General features: G+C 43.5%; 2 protein-coding genes and 1 long non-coding RNA gene across 3 annotated transcripts in view; 2 read left to right on the forward strand and 1 right to left on the reverse strand.

The window, feature by feature from the left end:
• Positions 1-3,436, forward strand: part of fn1a (fibronectin 1a) — a 49,318-nt gene extending 45,882 nt beyond the window's left edge. The window contains exons 39-43 of the mRNA XM_048239145.1: positions 322-411; positions 1,317-1,795; positions 2,026-2,164; positions 2,283-2,444; positions 3,393-3,436. Of these exons, the coding sequence (XP_048095102.1) occupies positions 322-411; positions 1,317-1,795; positions 2,026-2,164; positions 2,283-2,444; positions 3,393-3,430 (908 nt within the window). The 3' untranslated portion in view covers positions 3,431-3,436. The remainder of the gene's footprint in view (positions 1-321; positions 412-1,316; positions 1,796-2,025; positions 2,165-2,282; positions 2,445-3,392) is intronic.
• An 11,801-nt stretch (positions 3,437-15,237) lies between these two features.
• Positions 15,238-20,810, reverse strand: LOC125292208 (zinc-binding protein A33-like). Its single transcript, XM_048239414.1, has 7 exons — positions 20,776-20,810; positions 20,262-20,680; positions 18,473-18,568; positions 17,612-17,842; positions 17,051-17,073; positions 16,816-16,934; positions 15,238-16,544 (listed from the first exon to the last, which is right to left on the reverse strand). The coding sequence occupies exons 2-7, from the start codon at positions 20,661-20,663 to the stop codon at positions 15,970-15,972; spliced, it is 1,446 nt and encodes a 481-aa protein (XP_048095371.1). The 5' UTR covers positions 20,664-20,680; positions 20,776-20,810; the 3' UTR covers positions 15,238-15,969.
• A 416-nt stretch (positions 20,811-21,226) lies between these two features.
• On the forward strand, positions 21,227-23,375 carry LOC125292209. Its single transcript, XR_007193152.1, has 5 exons — positions 21,227-21,708; positions 22,333-22,451; positions 22,563-22,682; positions 22,926-22,978; positions 23,085-23,375. It is a non-coding gene; the product is annotated as an uncharacterized LOC125292209 (long non-coding RNA).
• Positions 23,376-23,616: the final 241 nt, after the last annotated feature.

A 23,616-nucleotide genomic window follows, 5' to 3' on the forward strand; every position in this document is an offset into this window, starting at 1 on the left:
TGAGTTGTTAGAGAGCGATCGGTGATTGATACGATAAAGTCTGTGTTCAGTGGAGCTCCGCTCATGGTAGGTGGCCACAGGTATTGCTGCTCTTTCTACCCTTTATTCCTCTCCTTCCATCTGTCTTTCTTCTCTTTTTGTCTTTATTTCTTACTTCCTTTCTTTCTAGTTCTTTCCATCCTCCTCTTATGTCTTGTCATCTCTTCCACTAGCTTGTCTTTGTCCTTCATGTTATTCATTCATTGTCTGTTCATGTGTGCCTCATAAATCAGTCAACAGACTAAGCTGTCTGCTGAATTGTTGATTTGTTGTTATTTACAGGTTTGAATCCAGGCACCGAGTACATCATCAAAATCGTGGCTCTTCAGAACGCCCAGAGGAGCACACATCTCATGGGCAAAGCCACAACCCGTAAGTACTCACTTCCTGTACGTCTATGTAGAAGTATTCTCCCGTGTACATTTTTGTGTAGTTGCTTCTGCCATATGTCCCAAGGATGGTGTATGTTTCATTGGTCTTGTATTGTATAAGTGACACATGCTGTTGGGCTACCCATCAATGCTGAAGCTAAACTCAGCTTTTTGGTGCTTTTTGCCATCATACACTGCTTTTTGAACGTAGCGGTTCAAAAGTAAACACACTAAATCTCATTTAGGGTAAAAATCCATTACTCAAAATCACAGGCCAGCTAAGCTTTGCTATAATTTACTCACAGAGGGCTCCCTCTGCTGACAAGGTCATGCTATAGCATTTTAACATCACTATTTTTCTCCTTCCTCTATCTTTTCTTTCTCTTTCTGCCTCTCTTTGTTCTCCTCTTTTTATTTACCTTTCTCTTGCTTTATCTCTTTCTGTCTCATTACTTCTTGACTTTCCCTGACTTTCTCCTCTCTCTCCCTCTGTCTCTCTCTCTCTCTCTCTCTCTCCCCTCTCCTCCCTCTCCCTCCTCTCTCTCTCTCTCTCTCTCTCTCTCCCTCTCTCTCTCTCTCCTCTCTCTCTCTCTCTCCCTCTCTCTCTCTCTCCCCTCCCTCTCTCTCCCTCCCTCCCTCTCTCTCTCCCCTCCCTCTCTCTCTCCCCTCCTCTCTCTCTCCCTCCCTCCCCTCTCCTCTCTCTCCCTCCTCTCTCTCTCCTCTCCCTCTCCCTCTCTCCCTCCCTCTCTCTCTCCCCTCTCTCTCTCTCTCTCTCCCTCTCTCTCTCTCTCTCTCTCTCCCTCTCTCTCTCTCTCTCTCTCTCTCTCTCTCTCTCTCTCTCTCTCTCTCTCTAACACGCTGGCTCCCCCTCTCCTCCTCCTCCTGCCCGTGGTCCTGCTCCTCCAGAGCTGGAGTCTCCTCCCCTGCTGGTGCCTCAGCTGCCGCCGCTGCCCCCCCACCGACCCGGCACCTCCGGCCTGGACGTCCCCGAGGAGGACGAGGGCACCAACCACTTCAACAGCAACCACGTGCACCTGGTGGGACCCAACAACCGCGACTCGCTCGGACAGCAGGGCCAGCACATCTACACCGAGTACCAGAGCCTGGGCCCCAACGAGCAGGGGCAGGTCCTGGGGCCCCAGCAGCGCGAGCCCCTGGTCTACATCCCACGCCCGGGGCCCGACGGCGTCCGCGTGCCCGTGGTGCGGGTCAGCGAGGGGCCCCTGCCGGGCCTGGCCTTCGGTTTCCCCGACAACGAGACGGGCTGGATGCCCCAGGAGGCGCAGACGCACACCACCATCACTTGGCAACCAGCGACGGGGAACGCGGACGAGTACGTGGTCACCTGCAGCCCCCTAGTGGAGACCACCGAGAAGACCTTCCAGGTGAGGAAATGAACACACACACACAGACACGCACGCACATACACACTAGTTCTATACAATATCTATACAGACATACACATACTCTCTCACACACACACACACACACACACACACACGCACACATTCACAGACTCTTTGTCAGGTGATACACATAGAACATTGTGTCAGTAATTGAATTTGTTTTTAAAATTCAAAACGTTTAAATCATGTGTGTGACCCCCATCTTGTAGATGCGTCTGCCCGGCTCCTCCAACAGCGCCACCCTGATCGGCCTGACCCCCGGGGCATCCTACAACGTGCTGGTGGAGGCCCTGGACGGGGTCGACAAACACACCGTGCTGGAGAAGGTCATCACTGTCGGCAACACTGGTAACGCAACTTTACCTGCCTAGTTGAAAGAGTTGGTGTGGAGTATGGTGGCCCTGAGGTGCCAATAATCCTTCCCGTTGTTTTTGCATTCCTGTAAACCCTATTGTTTTATCTTCAGTTCCAGGGTCGGTCCCGGTGAGCAGGGACGCGTGCTACGACACGTTCACGGCCACGCACCACGAGGTGGGCGAGGAGTGGGAGCGCATGTCGGAGACGGGCTTCAAGCTCTGGTGCAGGTGCCTGGGCCTGGGCAGCGGTCATTTCCGATGTGATTCATCCAGTGAGTGCGAATGAGTGAATGATGCTAACGCTATGCTATGCTAACCCCGTAACATTAGCAGCCGAGTCTGCCGCAACAGAGCCACATCTGGGCCATACCCGTGGGCATTATGGGTGAAAGCCACTGCAGAGTCTGCTGCTAACTGGGGTGGCATGCTTCTTAACACCTGCAAACACACTTGCAGCCACTAGCGGCGCTTCTCTAGCATGGGCAGGGTAGCAAGAAATATACTGAGAACAATGTGGGCTAGTAATGTAAATGTAGACTAAATTCATTGCAATTGATCATGACGAGATAAGCCCACTATGGATAGTGTAAAGATCATATAGGTATTAGTTTACCATTTACTGTGCAGATGTAAAGGTCTGTATAATATATTATACATTGATCACATGTAGCCAATTTAGCTGCCCATGCTAGCTCCTCTGTGCCATGTTTGTACTGTTGTAATCCTCAAACATGGCTGCCAGATAGAGGCCAACTCTGGAACGGATCTGGGCCACATGAGACCCAGATCCGCCCCAGGGTGGTCTCCTGTGCTGGGAAAAGCAGAGTAGGTCACGTACGCTCAACACCTCAGGTTTGTGTTGTCAGCCGATAACCAGACGATACCAAAGCTCTGAAGGTCACCTTTGAGTGTGTCAGTGTGGAAGGTCATGGGGCCACTTGCTCCATGATTCTGTGTGAATGAGGGATGAATTGAACAATCTCAACCCCCCCTTCAAGGTCCAATCCAGGCACTACACCTTTAAGACTAATAAATGTCAAATATATGTATGTCCTGACAATGTTTTTTTGTTGTCCAGTTTCTGTCCATTTTTATTCTGCAGTTGCACAATATGAAACGAACAGCCGGCCGATCATTGGTTGTCCCCCACCTTATAACAGATGAAAAGAAGACCTTTAACCCTCTAAATTCCACTCCAACTTACTCCCTCCTTAAAACAGAGTGGTGCCATGACAACGGAATACCACTGGGACGGTGAGAAGTGACTGTCACAGCAGAGAATGGTCACATGATGAGCTGCACCTGCCTTGGCAACGGCAAAGGAGAGTTCAAGTGCGAGCCACGTAAGTCCCCCTTAGTGGCCTTAGCCAGACTCATGTTGTAGTACCACTACCACCCATACAACTACCACTCATACCACTACCACTCATACCACCCATACCACTCACCACCATACCACCATACCACTCACCACCATACCACCACCACCACACCACACCACCACACCACTCACCACCATACCACTCATACCACTGCCACTCATACCACTCATACCACCACACCACCACCAATTCACACCACCACCAATTCACACCACCACACCACCACCACCTCACACCACCACCACCACCAATTCATACCACCACCACCACCAATTCACACCACCCATACCACTCATACCACCACCAATTCACACCACCACCACCACCACCAATTCACACCACCACCAATTCACACCACCACCACCACACCACTCACCACCATACCACCACCAATTCACACCACCCATACCACCACACCACCACCAATTCACACCACCACCAATTCACACCACCACCAATTCACACCACCACCACCACCACCAATTCACACCACCCATACCACCACCACCACCACCAATTCACACCACCACCACCACCAATTCACACCACCACCAATTCACACCACCACCACCACCATACCACTCATACCACTCCATACCACTACCACTCCATACCACTACCACCACACCACACACACCACACCACCACCAATTCACACCACCCATACCACCACCAATTCATACCACTACCACCCATACCACCCACACCACCACCACCATACCACTCCACACCACTCACCACCATACCACTCACCACCACACCACTCATACCACTCACCACCATACCACCACCACCACCACACCACCATACCACTCCATACCACTCACCACCACACCACCACCACCTCATACCACCATACCACCACCACCTCACACCACCACCACCACACCACCATACCACTACCACCATACCAATTTACAATTGAATCACCACCATACCACCACCACCACCACCACCACCACCATACCACCACCACCACCAATTCACACCACACTCACCACCATACCACCCATACCACCACCACCACATACCACCACCACCCATACCACCACCACCATACCACTATACCACTCACCACCATACCACCACCACCACCACACCACCCATACCACTCACCACCACACCACCACACCACCACCATACCACTACCACTCATACCACTACCACCCATACCACCATGTACCACCACCACCACCACCACCACCAATTCATACCACTCACCACCACACCACCACCACCTCATACCACTACCACTCATACCACTCCATACCACTACCACTCATACCACCATACCACTCATACCACCATACCACCACCACTCATACCACCACCAATTCACACCACCACCAATTCACACCACCCATACCACCACCAATTCACACCACCACCACCACCATACCACTCCACACCACTCACCACCACACCACCACCACCACCACTACCACTCATACCACTCATACCACTACCACTCATACCACTATACCACTACCACTCATACCACTACCACCATACCACTACCACCATACCACCCATACCACTACCACTCATACCACTCATACCACCATACCACTACCACTCATACCACTACCACTCATACCACTCTCATACCACTACCACTCATACCACTCATACCACTACCACTCATACCACTACCACTCATACCACTACCACTCATACCACTACCACTCATACCACTCATACCACTCATACCACTACCTACCACTCATACCACTACCACTCATACCACCCATACCACTACTACCACTCATACCACTACCACCCATACCACTCATACCACTTAGTGGCCTTAGCCAGACTCATGTTGTAGTGTTGTAGAAATGTAATGATACACATAGATATTCTGCCGTGTAAGCATTGCAGCTATAACTGGTTTATCTCTCATACCACAGAAGCTAGAGGTTAAAAACTAAAGAAAGGGCAAGATCATCCTACACATCACTTAAACAATGTCCTCAATACTACATGATATTGACATTTACTGGTACCTTTATTCATTTAGCACATGCTTCTATCCAAAGCGACTTACATGTCATTTATATTACAAGGGCAGCTTGGGGAGCAATTTGGGGTTGAGTGCCTTGCTCAAACGCGCAATGGTGGAAGCTGGGAACATTAAGCCCACTTATATTTATTTCTGCACTGTAGATGAGTCCACGTGTTATGATGATGGAAAGATGTACCAGGTGGGAAATCAGTGGCAGAAGGAGTACCTGGGAGCCATCTGCACCTGTACATGCTACGGAGGACAGCAGGTGTGTGTGTGTGTGTGTTGTGTGTGTTTAAACATCATTTTAGTTTCAGCTCATTAGCTCAGCTCATTAGTATACTGCTGATGAATTATATTGGTTTATACAGGTTTACTATTGTACTGTGTGTGCATGCGTGTGTGTGTGTGTGTTTTTGCTGTATGTATTTACCACTACCATCACGTCTGTGTGTATGTTGCTTATGTAAACCGGGTACTGCCCCCTACAGGGCTGGAGGTGTGAGAACTGCCGTCGTCCTGGCGCTGACATAGACGCCGACCTACTGCAACCCATCCACACAGATGCCTTTGACCGCTACAGAGAGAATGCCCTACGCAAACTGGTGAGTGCCCAGCTCCAAGGACCTTTCCAGAAACTCCGGCTGGATTTTTTTTAGTCCGTTAAAGGATAATTCCGTTATTTAGCACTTTGAGTCCTTTTTCTGGTTTGTTTTGGATGAAATAGAATGGTGGACGCAGAAATGTTGACGATGGGTCCTGTCTCGACTCTAGTTCATCCAAAACAAACCAGAAAAGGGACTAAAAGTGCTAAATACCGGAATTAGGCTTGAGAAATACACTGTTTTTCCTGATAAATTAATCAAATTTCAAATCAAATGGTTTATATTTATACAAAAGAGTTTACTTGTACATGACTAGCTGACTGACTGTGCCTCTAAAAATGCAAGCAAGTCCAAATAATAACCACACATTTAAAACATTTGCAAAATGTGAATAGTTCAGTCTCAGGATGTACGGATGTATATTAATACAAGTGACTCTCCTCGATCCCTCCCACAGAATATCCAGTGTCCTATTGAATGCCTGAGACCAGACCTGCTGGCAGATGCCCAAAGCCCAACTGAATAGTGTCCCTCTCCCTCTCTCTCTCTCTACTGCTAACTTTGTGGTGAGCCTATATGTGAAGGAAGTTTGCCCCCATCCTCTAAAGAAAAGAACAGTACCCCATCCCAGCTCCCTAAAGCAGCCTACATGGTGTGCACGACCTCGGTTTCCATCTCCTCACCATCACAAGTCCTGACTTCAGAGAAACTGGATAGTTGGGAAACAAAATGGCTGATGCCCTCTGCAGTACCCTTGTTTAAGTGTGACAGGCCTGTTTTGTACTTTAGATAGTACATTACCTAGGATTAGTGAAGGCTTGGCTGGTAGGTCTAGGGAGCCGAGATGGGAACTGGACTAAAATCTCTTCCTTTCTGGTTCTAGTTTATGGCTTAGACCAGATCACCGCCATCTTTATCCTGCTGCACCTTATTTTACACACCTGCCTTTTGTAGTAGGACGCCCTACTACATCACATCCTGTTGCATCATCATTACTTCCTGTGTAAGAAGTATTGTTATTCACCTGCTGGGTTTCCCCCTCACACCCACACCCTCCAGCCCTATCCCCAGCCCCTGAGGCGGCCAATCGAGAACGAGAATCAACAACTGACCTATGCAGTGACGTTTGATTTAGTGCCTTACAGTATTCCCTCTCTGAGGATTGGTCAGCTGAAGGACATTCATTTTTCAGCCCCTTTATAAGATGACAGAATGCAAGCGTAGAGAAGTGAAGATGACTATAAAAACAAAATGAAACTGTCCCACCTTAGTGTATTCCACAAAAAGATTAGTCATCTCCTCACCCCATCTCTCAGTGCTGGCCCAAGCAGCCTCTAAGACCCCATTATTGGCCAGATGTTAGAATATAGACTTTGACGTCAAGAATATAAAAAGAGTCTTCAAAATCGAGCACTGACTTAACATGCTAGTCTTGATGCCTCATTGGCAGCTGGTATTCATTTCTCTACAATTTGATTGGTCATATTTCTACAGTAGTCCTGTTTTTTTGTTTTGTTTGTTTGTTTATTTTTTTACCCGGCAACAGCGGAAAGCACTGTGGTTTTATTGATGGATGAACTTAGTAGAAACACTCAACTGATATTGACTTGGTTTTGTGATATTGTATTTGTTGTTAAAATTGATTTCATGTTTTTGTTTGTTTTTGGTTTTTACTTGTTTTTATTTATCCCAATATATGTTTAGCATTTTTTGTTGGAATGCAAATTTTGGGGTGTACACTTTTTTATATTGTAGGTGCCAAAGTCTAAACTACTGTGGACTTAAAATCCTTTTTAATAAAGTTTTACAAAAAATACTTTCTTGGTGTGATTGAATTATATCCTTTTTTAAAACAACTTGAATGTGTTGTCAGTAATTGCTATGATGCCTGCAACATGTATAGCTTCTTTATATAGCAAAAGTGTGAAGGGTCTATTATGCACGTGTTTGGAGCGTGACTAATCTTACATTTTTGTAACAGATAGTCATGCTCCAAAACTTCCACCATAGCAAAAGGAAGAACATAGCTGAAGATGAATTCCATTTTCTCCATGCCAAACAAACATGTAACCATACCACTTGAAACATAACAATAAATGGCAGGTAATCTGTACAGTAACGCACCTCAATTTGCATCAATCACATGATGGATTGGCCCAGAATGATTTTACTGTAAAGAAATGTCTTCCAATAGATTTTTTATGGACAGTACACAATCTATTTTTTTTTCAGACAAAACATGACATAAAGTGTGTGATGGTTCTTTACAGATTGGGCACTCGTGCAACTACAGACACATATGACCTGTAATGAGTTGCTGCTGAAAACTGAGGGCCAGATGTACGTACATTTGCGAACGTAGCGTTATCAGCGCCATAGACAACCCTGCAGATAGTAAACGCTGGTGTACGTGGTATTTATCAAACTTATCAGGTAATCTGCGCCTTTCTCCACCCCCTACCACAATTTATGAACGTCCACAACTGAACGGCATAGCCTACATAAAAGCAGTTGAATGAACTGATGACAAAATTAAAAAGAATCAAACATTTAGTGATCATGAAATAATACAATACATGATAAGATGTCAACAAGCAGGGAGATGATGAAGATCAGTAGTTCTACTCAAACTACTTGTGCATGTAGGCTGTGGAAGATCGGTCAAATCTAGCAAGTAGGAAAGTTTAAGTGGATGACGTGAAAGTAAGACATTCAAAAGGCCAACGAAAGTTAAGGTTGCTTTGAGTGTCTTGTTAAAGAGAGTAGTTGTCAAACAGTAGTGTAGAAATGGAAATCGCTATTACATACACAATACAAATTATCATCAACTACCATAACAAAGATTGTGCTATTAAAGATTAATTCATGTTCTATCTCCTCAAAAGCTTCTAGTGCAGAACTGGTTTGTAAAATCATATTCACTGCATATTATACAATATTAGACATGCCTTCTTTTGAGATTAATGTGAGCTGTAGGCCTAATGTCAACACACTTAGCAAACTATGTCAAGGTAGTGTTTGAATTCAAATTCAAACTCTTCCCATTTTATAGGCATGATCTTCATGGGAGACCAATTAAGGAAGCATGGAAACACTCTCTCAGTGAAAGTGTGTGTAAAAGTGTGCAAGAGCCTGTAGGGTCATAGAATGACAGCTGTCCTCCACCACAGTCCAGCTGCACTCTAAACCTCCTGGGTTTCTGAATCACTGTGAGGAGAGTCTCTGGCTGGGATGGGGAGCGCGCTTTATATTCACCATTAACATGACCCACTCTCCAGACTCCACTGCTGTGGGAATGATCTCCCTTCCTCTGGCCAGACTCGGCCTTCACTCCCAGCTCCCAGGATTTACTGTACTATCCTTAACCTCCACAGCCCAGCAGTGAGTCCCTGAGTTAAAGCCCTCAGAGCCCAGGACACAGAGGTTTCTGTCAAATCTCTCTGGGTTATCAGGAAGCTTCTGCTCAGTACTGAGTCTCACACTGGTCAGATCCTCAGACAGGAAGAGTAGAGGGTGTGCAGTGTTGGGATCCAGAATCACAGGAGCTACAAAGAAAAAAAAACACACACACACACCATATTATATTCAGGCAGGGTGCAGATGATGAGGATATGATGGTTGTGATTAAGACTCTTTCATTCATTTCCATTTTGTCTTCAATAAGGGACAGGGACGCACTCAAATCCCTAGTACTTCTGTGCCAAATTACAGTTTAATATGAGATTAAGTCAAATCCAAGAGCCCAGAATACTTGTTAAAATACCAGCCATTAACTCATGCTCTGTCAGTAGGTGGTTATAGCACAACACTGGTTGTACTTATTTATGGTAGCCTTGGACACGTAGACTCAGTGTTAGAGGATTGCAAATTGCTGGGCTTAACAAGAAGAAATCTAAGCAAATAGCCAAATACTGGTCTGTGTCAGCTATCATAGGCAGTGTGCATGTATGGAGAAGGCGGTGCCATCTTTACCCCTAATAATATGTATTTATCCACTGATTTAGCTGATCATATGTATTTATCCACTGATTTAGCTGATAATATGTATTTATCCACTGATTTAGCTGATAATATGTATTTATCCACTGATTTACCTGTAAAGCTGTAAGCACTTGCACAGTGTTTGTGTTGCTGTGTGAGACATAAATTGGCTCTTTATTAATATTTGGAATGCTGTGTTGTTGTAATTGTAATAATTACTTTATTTCTGCATTGTTGCACTGTTGACTTACTCATTTGCACTATCACCATGACCACTATCACCATTGCACTACCACCATGACACTCATTCCCACAGAGCACCTTACAGCACCTTACCATACCTTACTATGCACAGAGAATCAAAGGCTCAGTCCCTGCCTCAGTCATTGCAAGCACCTCTGATTTATTAATCACCACTATGTGGATACTGTTTTTAGAATTGATTTAGATTAAGTGTTAGTATAATTTGTAATTTTGTTATTTGTATTTTAGTATATTTTTATATATTGTATTAAGTGTTAGTATAATTTGTATTTTAGTATATTTAGCATATCCTTTATCTTCTACTGTCCTTACTGCTTAGTTGTGTTTTTATATTATATACTTTAATTACTCTTCTGCTGTTAAAGAATGTGTTTGTGTTGTATGTATGCTGCTGAGACCTTGAATTTCCCCTGGGGATCAATAAAGTATCTATCTATCTATCTATCTATCTATCTATCTATTATTTGTCATTCCAAATAAATGAATTAAGTGTGTGTGTGTGTGGGGGTGTGTTTTAAAGGTGTATGTGCAATAGAACTCACTGTACTGAACCACATCCCGCATCTTCTCCCAGACTCTGAAATTCAGGTTGCCCAGGTGCTTTGCTACATTGATCAGAGCTCCTGAGACTGTCTCTGGATCCTGCAGTGTGCACTGGGCTCTGGAATAACATTCAGGAGTCAGTGCTGCTGTGGGTTTGGGTTCAGAACCAGAGAGAAGAGAGATGCAGGAGGCAGAACACTCACCTTTCCACTGTGCTCTTGTAGCTCTGTAAGATTTAAGAGAGTTATGGATTAGGGATCTTTGATAGAGCTTCTAGATATCTTAATTATGTTAGAAAAACGTAAAATGTCCCAGATAGTGTGTGTGTGTGTGTGTGTGTGTGTGTTGTATTACATATTGTGCACAATTGACAGATACAAGTACACAATTCAGACACTTCTAAAATGGTCACACTGACACACATTATACATTTTTGATATCGCAGGGATTTCAACTGCATTCAAGATAAAACAATAATTGTGATGGTAACAGATCATTTATATAGCATGGACGGACTTCTGGAAAGAATGCAATAGAATTTGTTTAAATGGACTATTTGTGCAATTCTGTCAGGATTTGATTTATCTTGAATACACCACTATGCATGCAACTGCACTTTTCCCTTGAATGGCATTGTACTGTACAGTACAGCCCCTCTTGTGGAACAAGATATTATAACAAGAGAAGGGGTCTGGAGCTGTCTTGTTAGCATTGCTCACTGGGCAATACTCTAGATGTTTCTGAAATAAGGTCTAAATGGTGAATTACCAGTATTCACATTCTGCTGATTTTATTTGGTCATTTTAATGTTTTTAACTTAAAAAAGAAAACTTCACAGAGGCCTTTTTAGCCAGGAAATCACCTAGTCCCCGGGAAGTGACCTGACTCATGCCTTTGCATCACCTCACCATATGGGGGCACTGCCAGAAAAGCCTAGCGCTGTCCTTCAGGAGAGAAGGTAAGTCTCACCTGTCTGAGGGAGTCAGCTGCCAGACTAGTTTGAGTTTGGTGTTGTTTTGACACACCTACAGTATACCTGCACACCTATATATCCTTAGTTACTCCCCTAGTCTCTGAAATGTGTGAAAATCCGGTTGTGAACGAACTGGAACAGTGATTGGGATGCAACTGTATGTGAGCTACATGGTCTAAGTTGGGGTATTTCTCCTCTTCCTCTCATGATGGACATTTATGATCAAATGTCAGAGATTCACTAAGAAACATCAAGCCCAAACCCTACCTGCAGGAATGGGATGTCACCAGATCCCATCTCCTCCTCTATGGCTCTGATTGAGTCTGTAAGATCTCTCTGCTGATCTTCTCAATCTTCTCCTTCATCATCTGACTCTTCTCATCCTCTTCCTCCCTCAGTGCAGATATCCTAGCTGCCTCTTCATCTCGTAGAAGCCAGTACAGCTTTTCAGACTCCTCCTTGATCTGTTTCTCTGTGTGTTGGGCTTGCACCTGTAATAACATATGTCATCATACAATGGTGTCTTAGGTGATATGAATACTCTGTTATGAGTGGTCTGTCTAGTATTGTACTGTTGTAAGTCTTACTCTTCATCACAGGTTGTTTTAGCTTGTTTAAAGCTGCTCAGCTTCCTCTGTAAAGGCTGCAGTTTGACCTTTAGGTTTTCCTAGAATAAGGTCACCATTATTAAGGACAGAAATGAGAGTCAGTATTTATCTGTTTGTATGTCTTTGTGTTATAAGTGTGTGTGTGTGTGTGTGTGTCAAAGTCAAAGTCAAGTCAATTGTCAATTTATTCACGTCAAGACATACAAAGAGATCGAAATTACGTTTCCTACTATCCCACAGTGGAGACAAGACATATTTTACCAATTAGGTCCACAGACAAACATAACATTCAAGTAAACAACATAAAAAGTAAAAATAAGAAGGCACATACAATGAAGAAAATAAGAGCAGCAAAATTTGAGTTGAAATTGTGCAATTGTGCATACAGTAGACAGTCAATATAATAGTGCAAACGTCAGGCCAATAAATGGCTGAGGTAGTTCTGTTTGACCTAAGTATGCAAGTGGCATAGTGGTGCAAGTTATGTAAGAGCAGCAGAAGTGTGTTCAGAAGTGTTTTCAGGACAACAGGACAACAACAACAAGTTGCAAAGTGTGCAAGTGTACAAGTGGAGTAGTGCAAGTGGAGTAGTGCAAGGCAGCCATTGTGGGTCCAAAGTCCAGGATGGGGGGGGAGGGTGGAGGGGGGGGGGGAGAGAGTTCAGCATCCTAACGGCCTGGTGTATGAAGCTGTTGCTGAGTCTGGTGGTGCGGGAGCGCAGGCTTCTGTACCTCTTCCCAGAGGGCAGTTGATCAAACAAATTGTGAGCGGGGTGACTTGCATAACTCACAATTGTGGTCGCCTTGCGGGTGAGGTGGGAGGTGTAAATGTCCTTGAGGGAGGGGAGTGAAGCACCAATAATCCTTCCAGCTGTGTTCACTATGTGCTGCAGGGCTTTCCTGTTGTATTCAGTGCAGCTTCCGCCCCACACAGCGATACAGCTGGAGAGGATGCTCTCAATGGTGCCTCGGTAGAATGTGGTCATGATGGCTGGTGGAGCACTTAATCGCCTGAGTTTCCGCGGGAAGTACAGGCGGGCGCTGAGCTTTCTTAAGCCAGTGATGCAGTGTTGGTGGTCCAGGAGAGGTCTTCACTGATGTGCACCCCCAGGAATTTGGTGCTGCTCACTCTCTCCACCACAGCACCGTCGATGGTCAGTGGCAGGTGTTGGGTGTGACCTTTCCGGAAGTCAACAACAATCTCCTTGGTCTTGCTGACGTTCAGCAGGAGGTTGTTGTCCCTGCACCACGTGGTCAGAAGGTCGACCTCCAACCTGTATTGAGTCTCAGAAGTTTTACAACCTCGACCGTGCATTAACTTCTGTGAACAGACCACCGTGTCGTCCATTAGCCCTTACATAATTCTTACCTTGCGCTCCAGGGCTGCTTCACTGATGGGTCTGAAGTTGTGCTCCTTATGGAGTTTTGAGTCTTGACACAGCACACACACAAGCTGTGTGTCGTCTTCACAGAAGAGCTCAAGTTCCTTACGATGCAGACGGTTCTCTTTGACTTTCACACAGCTTCTTTAGAACCGGATTAAGGGGATAGTCATCCCTTGAGTTCCTTCTTCTACAGACTGGACATTCTCTTGATCCTTTAGTTTCGCAGAACTTCTTAAGGCAGGATCTGCAGATGCTATGAGCGCAGGTCAGAAGAACAGGATCCTTGTAGAAGTCACAGCACACTGGACAGGACAAATCCTCCTTTGAAAACATTTTCTCTGATAGTTGTGGTTGCCCTGAAGTTTGGCTGTTTCAACTGGTATCAACCCCTCTTGCAAGCCTGAACTAAAATTCTAGTCTAATTTTTAAACTTCTAGAAGCCTATGTGAATTAAATAAAACTGTTGCTACTGTAATAACTTGTTTTCATATAAACTATTGCTGACTAAATTTTTCATTCAAACAATTCAGTATAACTAGAATGATGTGGAAAATGAAGCTTACGAGAAGTGTCATGTTTTTTTCCCTTCTTCAGGTAAGTTTTTTTTTTTTTCTTAGAGGGAGTGGTTTTGTATAAGGAAGCTGTTCATTGCTCGTGGGACGGAAAGTTTGAATCTTTGTGAAACCTGTTCTCCCTGTCAGTCTAGGCACTGTTGTTAGTGATGATGATGTGATTTTAATGTGGCAATCAGTCATATCTATTCATGTTAGTGTAAAAGAGTGTTTGAGATCTCATCAGGTATGAAAGCTATTTGTCTGTAAGTTACACATGGTTATTTCAGACTTACTTTAAAAACCTGACCCAACTGAGATCACAGAATTGATATTGAGATCTTTCTGAAGGCACTAAATACAAAGTCGTACACTAAAAAAAAAATAACTAATAAAAAAGTAACTAACGAAAAAAGCTTTTATTTTATAATGCCAGGGTACAGCTGATATTCCCTGTGGTCAAAAGAAATGAGGGAATATTTTGACTTAATAAAAAAGTTATTTTGTACTGAAGAAAGCAACAACCGATTTAATTCATGGTTCAAGAGTGTGGGAATCTTTGAAAGATGGATCATGATCGTATCTGCACTATATGTGAAGCAGGTTGTTCTTGCCAATCTTGGAATCGTGGACGGTAAAAGTGGCAGTTAGAGAGTCTATGTGGGCATTGTTTAGGTATGCGAGATATGCACATCTCATGCCGTGCTCAAAGAATGTGATATGTGTCTCTGGATGTGGGGTTAGAGGTCAATCATATCAGAGTCAGAGATACAAAATTAGGGCTTTTATTACGGCTGGAAGATGAAGTACAACATAAATTCAGCATGGAAGGCAAGTGCTGGAAACAAACAACTCAGTGCAGTGCAATTAAAAAGGAACCTGTACCTTCAACAGAATAAACACTCACACGCCAAAGTCCACTGCTGAGGTCATTTTCTCTCATCACACCCAGTTCAAAGTAACTCCTTTTCCACAACCTCCACATCCCAGTGGTGTGTTTCTGAGTTAATGTCCTCAGAGCCCAGGACACTGAACCATTTTAAAAGTCTCTATGGGTTGTCTCTCTTCACTTCAGTTTGATTTGAGATATTTATTATTATGACATATATTATTTAAATAAAATGTCATTTGAAAGTTGCAAAAAAAATGTAAAATTACAATTAAATGAAATTACAATTATAGAAACAGCAAAAAACCCCACACAGCATTAGTAGATAAAACTGGAGTTATGATTGTAACCTTTATGTGAGATTGACATATTCAGCCATTTACACATACAGTACTTGACGGCATCTCTCTAACATCTACACAAGCCTCAAAGATCTGTGTGTGGTTACTGATCAAGCCATCTTCCTGTAATGGAGTTGTCAAAGACAGATTTTTCATCTAAAAATATGGCCAAAATCTGGAAAATCCTCTTCCTTCAAGATCCAGAAAAACAAATCCATGCTTTCATAACAACAACAACCTTTTATCCTATCACTGAAGACCACTCACTCTATCACTGATTGATTCCAGCTTCAGTGGCAAGATCTTCAATGGGATATGTTGACTCTGAGCACCAAAAAAATGGAAACACTCTCTCTGTGAAAGTGTGTGTAATAGTGTGGAGATGTGTGTTGTCATCAGAGTCATAAAAAGACATCTCTCCTTTGTCCCAGTCCAGCTGCACTCTGATCCTCTGGGGTTTCCGACTCACTGTGATAGGAGAGGGCCTGGATGGCCTGGTTGCCAGGAATTCTTCAAACCAAGACTCTGGCAGCGGGGAAGAAAATGCATCATATTCACCACGTTCATGGAGCAAAAACCAAAGCCCACTCCATTCGCAAACAGGTCCCTTCCTCTTGGCCGACTCTGACATAACACCCACAGCCCAAAGATGTATGTCCCCAACCTCCACATCCCAGCAGTGAGTTCCTGAGTTAAAGCCCTCAGAGCCCAATACATTTACCCAGTAATCAAATCTCTCTGGGTTATCAGGGAGTTGCTGTTTGCTATAACTAAAGTTCATACGGGTCAGATCCTCAGACAGAATGAGTTGTGGGTGTGCAGTGTTGGGATCCAAAGTTACAGGGACTGCATATATAAAGAGAAAGAGAGAGAGCACATGAGAATACAGCTAAAGTGGTGATGGTGTTGCAGTCTGAAATCTTTTCAATAATTCTATATTTGCATGTTGATGTCACTTTCCACAACAAAACATCTGTAACATATTTTAAAGAGGGGGGGTTATTGTTATTGATTGATAATAGTGTTGGAGTTGCTAAGAGCAGATCAGTGCACAATGCATCACAGATTTGCATGTCGGACAGCAACCGTTGTGTGTGCAACATGCAGCCGAACTTACTGAGCTGAACAATCTCCTGCATCTTCTCCCAGACTCTGAACTTCAGGTTGCCCAGGTGCTTTGCCACATTGATCAGAGCTCCTGAAACCCCCTCTGGATACTGCAGTGTGCTCTGGGTTCTGGAAGAATATTCAGAAATCAGTGACGCTGTTTGTTTGGATTCAGAACTTCAGAGAAGATAGACAGAGATTCACAGGAAGACCACTCACACACACACACACACACACACACTCACCTAGCCACAGTTCTGTTGTAGCTCTGCAAAAAATAAGAGGGACATGGGTTATAAGCCATTGCTACAGTTTATCAAATTAAACCATAACAAATGTAACAATCGTAACATGCATTACATGCACTTCATTTTCTACAGTATCTTCTAATAGGCCTATGTTCTGATTACGTCACTTAAACATTTAAGCTATCATGCTCTGGTTACCATGCAGATATTGTATGCAAAGGTAGTATTTATATTTACTCTAAAGTCTACTACAGATATTGTATGCAAAGGTAGTATTTATATTTACTCTAAAGTCTACTGTTATACTGTAGCTTGAATTTCAACTAAATTGTTAAATGGTAATGCTATCCATATCTATATTCTGATCATATAAAGGGTTGATTTGTGCACATGTGGATAGCCTGTGTGTGTGTGTGTGTGTGTGTGTGTGTGTGTCTGTGTGTGTGTGTGTGTGTGTGTGTGTGTTAGTAGAGTATGATTGGGCAGTCTTCTTCTTCATTATCTAAGCATGAGCATTTCACTGTAGGGCTCCATAAGCAGGTGTTAGAGGTTCACTACCTGCAGCAAAGTGATGTCATCAGCTCCCATCTCCTCCTCTATGGTTGTGATGGTGTCGGAGAGAAATGAGATCTCTCTGCTGATCTTCTCCATCTTCTCCTTTACCATTTGACTCTTCTGCTCCTCTTCCTCCCTCAGTGCAGCTATCCTGGCTGCCTCTTCATCTCGTAGAAACTGGTGAAGTTTCTCAAACTCCTCCTTGATCTGCATCTCTGTGTGTTGGGTTTGAACCTGCAATATCACATCATGACATTGTTAATTTTTAATTCATCAATACCAGCAGTTAATGTCTCGTTTATGGTGTTAAATTGATTTTAGTTATGTATATATACTCTTTTGAGTCCCGTGTGGGAAATTACAAATGACATTTACAAATGCATTCATTTAGCAGACCATTCTATCCAAAGCCATATGTATATAGTACACAGACCATTGTTCCCAGAGCAACTTGTTAAGTGCCTTGCTCAAAGCACAACGGTGGAAGCCAGGAATTGAACCCACATCTTCTCAGGCTACTACATACTAGCCCAGCTCCTTAACCACTACGCTACCAACCACCAATTATTAAATTACCTTTAGCGGGCACTTAAGACTTTAAACTGCCCATCATTAAAAGCAGGGTCCATTACCTCACTAAGTTGCCAGTCTATTCCAGAGCAACTAACTGATGTTTTTATCCAAACATTTGTGGGCACAACAGTGGCAGACGGGACTTGATCCTACAACTCGCCTGGCTTATTCATGCTAGCCAAATTAGCTAACCACTGCCCACCCATTCTGGAATTGAAACGATAACCTTCTGGAGTACCATTCGGAAGGCCAGGTTCCTAACCACCTGACCACCACCACCTCAACTCCTACCTTTATGTACTCTAGAGTTTTATCACAGGTGAGTGTTGCGAGGTTGAAGTCTTCAAGTTTCTTCTGTAAGAGCTGCAGTTTGATCCCGAGTTCCTCCTGGAAGGAAACAAGATGTATGGGTGGACTAATATAGGCTGACATGCTGTGTGTGTGTGTGTGTGAGGGGGGGTCCCGTTTGCCACGTCCCATCATAGCAGGGGCGTCCCTCTCTACCTTCAAAAAACTCTTGACGACACAACTCTACCTCCTCTCCTAGCGCTTCTGACAACCTCATCACTTACCACACTCTTCCCTCCTCTACCTTCTCTTCTACCACTTCCCTCTGTTCCCTCCTCTACCTTCTCTTCTACCACTTCTCCTCCTACCATACTTCTACCACTTCTCCACCTACCATACTTCTACCTCTTCTACCACTTCTCCTCCTACCATACTTCTACCTCTTCTCCTCCTACCATACTTCTACCACTTCTCCTCCTACCATACTTCTACCTCTTCTACCACTTCTCCTCCTACCATACTTCTACCACTTCTCCTCCTACCATACTTCTACCTCTTCTACCACTTCTCCTCCTACCATACTTCTACCACTTCTCCTCCTACCATACTTCTACCACTTCTACCACTTCTCCTCCTACCATACTTCTACCACTTCTCCTCCTACCATACTTCTACCTCTTCTACCACTTCTCCTCCTACCATACTTCTACCTCTTCTCCACCTACCATACTTCGACTATCTATTTACTGTATGTAGGCACTCCTATAGTATTGACAATTTCCTTGCTATAGTCTACTCTGCGCTGTACCTACATTAAACAGTATTCCAATGCTGCAACTGTTACCACAGACGAACGTGCGTGTGTATAGCTCCGCATTAAGTTGATTTTGTTAATGTGTTTACAGAAAAATGTTAATAGCCTGCTGTCATGCATTTTGGATAGTGTAGAGTTGGGAGGACGTTATGGTAGAAAAACTTGGTGTGGATACACACACAGGGGAAATGATCTCTCTCCTTGAGTAGGTAGGCTAGTGCAGTGGTTTTCAAAGTGGGGGCCGCGAGGGGGTGCCAGGGGGGCCTCAGCTAGTTGGAAGGGAAAATAAAAGCAACAAATAAATACAGGTGGGTGGATGGAGGGTGGATGGAGGGAGGAAGAGGTGGGTGAATGGTAGGGTGGGTTGGGGGAAGGGGGGTGGGTCGGTATAATAAATAAACAATAAAAAGTATTGAGGGAAGCATATTTTGTGAAAGAAGAGATGAAATCCTGATTTGATGAAATTCTGAAACTGTTCCTTTTTTCATTGAGGTTGTTTTTACCTTATTTGATGTGCTTCCTGGTACCTAATTATGATGACTCACAGAAATGAATAATAAAAATAATTCTAAAAAAAAACAACAAAAAAAACAAATACATTTGAAACATTTTAAATATACATTACTATGAGGGTTGTTATACAATGCCATTATAATAATTTGTCGCATATCTGAACATTATATTTTCCATGATAATGATATAGGAATAATAGAGTGGTAGCTGCAGAAAGCCCCAAATGTAACTGGGGCTAAAATAAGTATTAGAATTAGCTTAATGTATTTTTTCATTTGCCGTAGTATTGTCGATGGGTTTAATAACACATCAAGGGGGTCCTTGGCCTGAACCTAGTGGTATTTGGGGGGCCTTGTCGTGGAAAAGTTTAGGAACCCCTGGGCTAGCGTACGGCCGTAGGTATGCTACACCTGCAGGCGCACCTGTAGGCTAGGAAGCTACATAAACTCATGCAGTAAACGTTACCTTACGTTCCTGTGCTGCTTCGTCTATGGGACTGAAGGTATGACCTCTATGTTTCTTTGAATCTCGACACACCAAACACACAGGCTGTTTATCCTCCAGACAGAAGAGTTTGCGTTTCTCATTGTGCCGATGGCAAAGCACGTCAGAATCTGCTGCAGCTGTCTGACTTCTCTGTAAGAAGATCTCACACAGGTTTCTTAAAGCCAGATTGGGGGGGCAGACATGTTCCGTTGAGGTGACACTTCTACAAACTGGGCATTCTCTCGATAGTTTTGTCTCCCAGAACCGCTGCAAACAGACTTTACACACACTGTGGCTACATGTCAGAATAACAGGATCCTTGTAGATGTCACGGCACACCGCGCAGGAGAAATCCTCCTCTGAGAAAGATCTTGAAGCCATGTTTTTCTTCGGTTAAGCTTTAGAAAACAGAAAGATATGTTAATCAAGAGTCCATTTAATTAAATCCATAAGATTGTACCCATTAACAATGTTTGTAGCAGAGATAGCACACGTTAAAGTCAGAACTAGAAGACAGCATTGCCTGTTGTTTACACTGTCACTTCCTGATTCAAGAACTATGCGCTAGAAAGTGGGAGGGGCTTTTAAAGCAGTGCCTTGCTTTTCGCTTTCTTTTGAACTTTTGTGTTCCTGACATCAATGAGCACCTTCAATAAATCTTTTCTTAAACTTCCAAGCACTTTGCACCCTTTCTTTATTTATAAAATAACTCAACGAATTGGCAGTGCAGTCAAGGAAGCAGAATACAAATAGCCTAGGGAGGACTGGTACAAGAGCATCCCCAGACAGCAAGGTGACATTGAAAATATATTGATTTTCCATCAAAACCATCAGAATGGTTGACATTGAAATCTCAACACTAAATAAATGTTGAATCACCATTGCAATACTGATGAAAACCTGACAAATGTAATGTTGATTACAGTCCCAGATAGCAAGCATAGTCGGCCCGATTCTGGCTGAGTGCTGGCAGTGTCGGCTGAGGTCCGAGTCGGCTGAAGCACAGTAAACACAGTCGGCCCGATCCTGGCTGAGTGCTGCCACTGTCGGCGGAGTTTCAGGTCGGCTGAGGCACTGTCCCCTTGAATGGGCCGACACTGACACGCAGTAGTTGGGCTGATTACTGAGTGTCTTATTTGGCCCGATTGGGGTTTGATGGGCGACTTGCCAGTTTTCGAATCAATCTCGGCAGACGGATTTCATACAGTGTGTGGCCCGATACTTCAGGAACGGACACTGATCAGTATCGAGGCTGTTGGCGGCAAAAATGAAACATTTAGCGACAGCCGGACGCTAAACGTACATGGCCCAATTCTGTGAAGTGACTGTCGGCCCATTACATGTGGAAGAGCCACGAGCAGAGCAACTGTTCAGTTTGAAACCAGCAGGACGGCGCGAAACTGTCTCGTTTTGGACACTGCCTGTGGTAAGTAACATGCAACTTTACCTGTTATTGCATGTAAATCATTATGAATGTACGTAGGCTTATTATTGCAGACAAAGTTTAACAAGTAGCATAACAAGAATGGGTGTTTCAATCTAACCCCCTTGACGATGACGAAGCTAGCGGTAACATACGTTATGATTTCTTAGCCTACTTTGTTGGCCTAATTAGCTGCTACCTTTAACGTCAGTGTTGGTGGTCAAAAACGTTCAGTGCTGTAACGTTAGCTATACTTGCATAATTATGTGGTTTTCAAAGAAAAGTGTGATCTAATCATTTTAGAAATAGCTTAACAGTTAACCAGTATTGCATGACTTAGAATATAGCGATTGGTAATTGGGCATTTCATCGTTATCTATCCAACTTCAGGCACTAGGCAGGCAGGACTGAGACTGTATGCCTTAAGAGAGTGTGTGTGTGAGAGAGAGAGAGAGATGGTAGCAGGGTGGGTCCTGTCCTGGTCATGTAAAGCTCATCAAAATCTGTATTTTAAGGTCGTTCTGTATTTTGTACTGAGGGGTTGTTTTATGATCATGTAATCATTTTGAGCACATATACTTCCATTAACCTAACGTTACTGTGACTTTTTTTAAATGTACACCTCAGAATCCAGGCCACACTGACCAGAGACCTGCCTGCACTCCTTTGGATGAAGAAGGCTACCGGTGTATACATGTGTGAACCATTTCTTGTGTTGGAAAAACAGGAGACCTGAAGAGCTCTTGGTAAGTTGTACATTGATTTAATAGAATAAGTAATACGTTTTTGTTTAGATGAGCCAAATCATAGGAATCAGCTTTCATCTAGGCCTGTGTTTTGTGATGTGTCATTTTTAGATGCTTTTGGTTTGCCTCATCCATTATGTCAGCAAAGAACAGGAGTGGGCAGGAAACATGCGCTGTTGAAAACTGGAGCACCCACAAGGCTCTTGTGAAGGAAGTCCACAAGTGCTTCAGGTCTGTATGTGTTGACAAATATGTCTTGCTCTTGGTGATTGTCATTGGTAATATATCAGCATTTAACAATCACACAATGTCAATGTTGCCCAAAATAACTACCAGGGAGGTGTTACCAAGACAGCTGCAGAATGGCAAGACTGGGCTTTAGTAATATTTTGTCAGACAGTAAAGGATACATAGTTTAATGATTTTTTTATTTTCTTTTGAAATGACATGCTGTCCATACATCTCAAATTGAAGGATGGATGGAAAGAACTCTGATCAACCCCCACAGAGAGCTGAGGTGGCTATCTGTAAGTATATTTGAGTGGACAAACAGAACTTCTGACAGATGACATGTTGAAATCTTGCTTTAGACCTCATAATGATCTTATAATATTCTTTTATACCTAAATGCAGTTTGGAGACACCCCCGGCTGGTAGTGCTGCTGAAACTGGTGGAGGCAACAATGAAGCGGCAACAGAAAGAGAAGGCAGGTGGCAAAGGTTGCTGCTATTGAAAAATACTTTGAGAGTGAGTGTGTGTGCATGTATGTAGCTGGGTAGGTCATGGTACATGGTACAAAAATACAGAATTTAAAGCACTTAACACTTAACTCACAACCCACAACTACTGACAATGGAATTACTCTTTTAGAGTGAGTGAGTGAGGGAGAGAGATAGAATATTTCTGTAAATGTTTAATGTTAATTTAGAATCATTTATTTCTTTTAACCATTATACAGTTTTAAAATGTTTAATTGTTTGTGTTTTTGTATATGAAAGAAGTCGATTGTTGTAGATAAAAGTAGATTGTATATTTTCACTTGTTTAATTTCTAAAGTGTATATATGTAAAAGCTTGTATAATTTTTAAATGTTTGTTTTATTTGCAAGGTTGTGTTTGTCAAACTTGTTAATAAAAGTAGCTTGTGCTTTTAATTACTAGTTCT

The sequence above is a fragment of the Alosa alosa genome, chromosome 3, assembly GCF_017589495.1.
Source record: "Alosa alosa isolate M-15738 ecotype Scorff River chromosome 3, AALO_Geno_1.1, whole genome shotgun sequence".
Lineage (NCBI taxonomy): Eukaryota > Metazoa > Chordata > Actinopteri > Clupeiformes > Clupeidae > Alosa > Alosa alosa.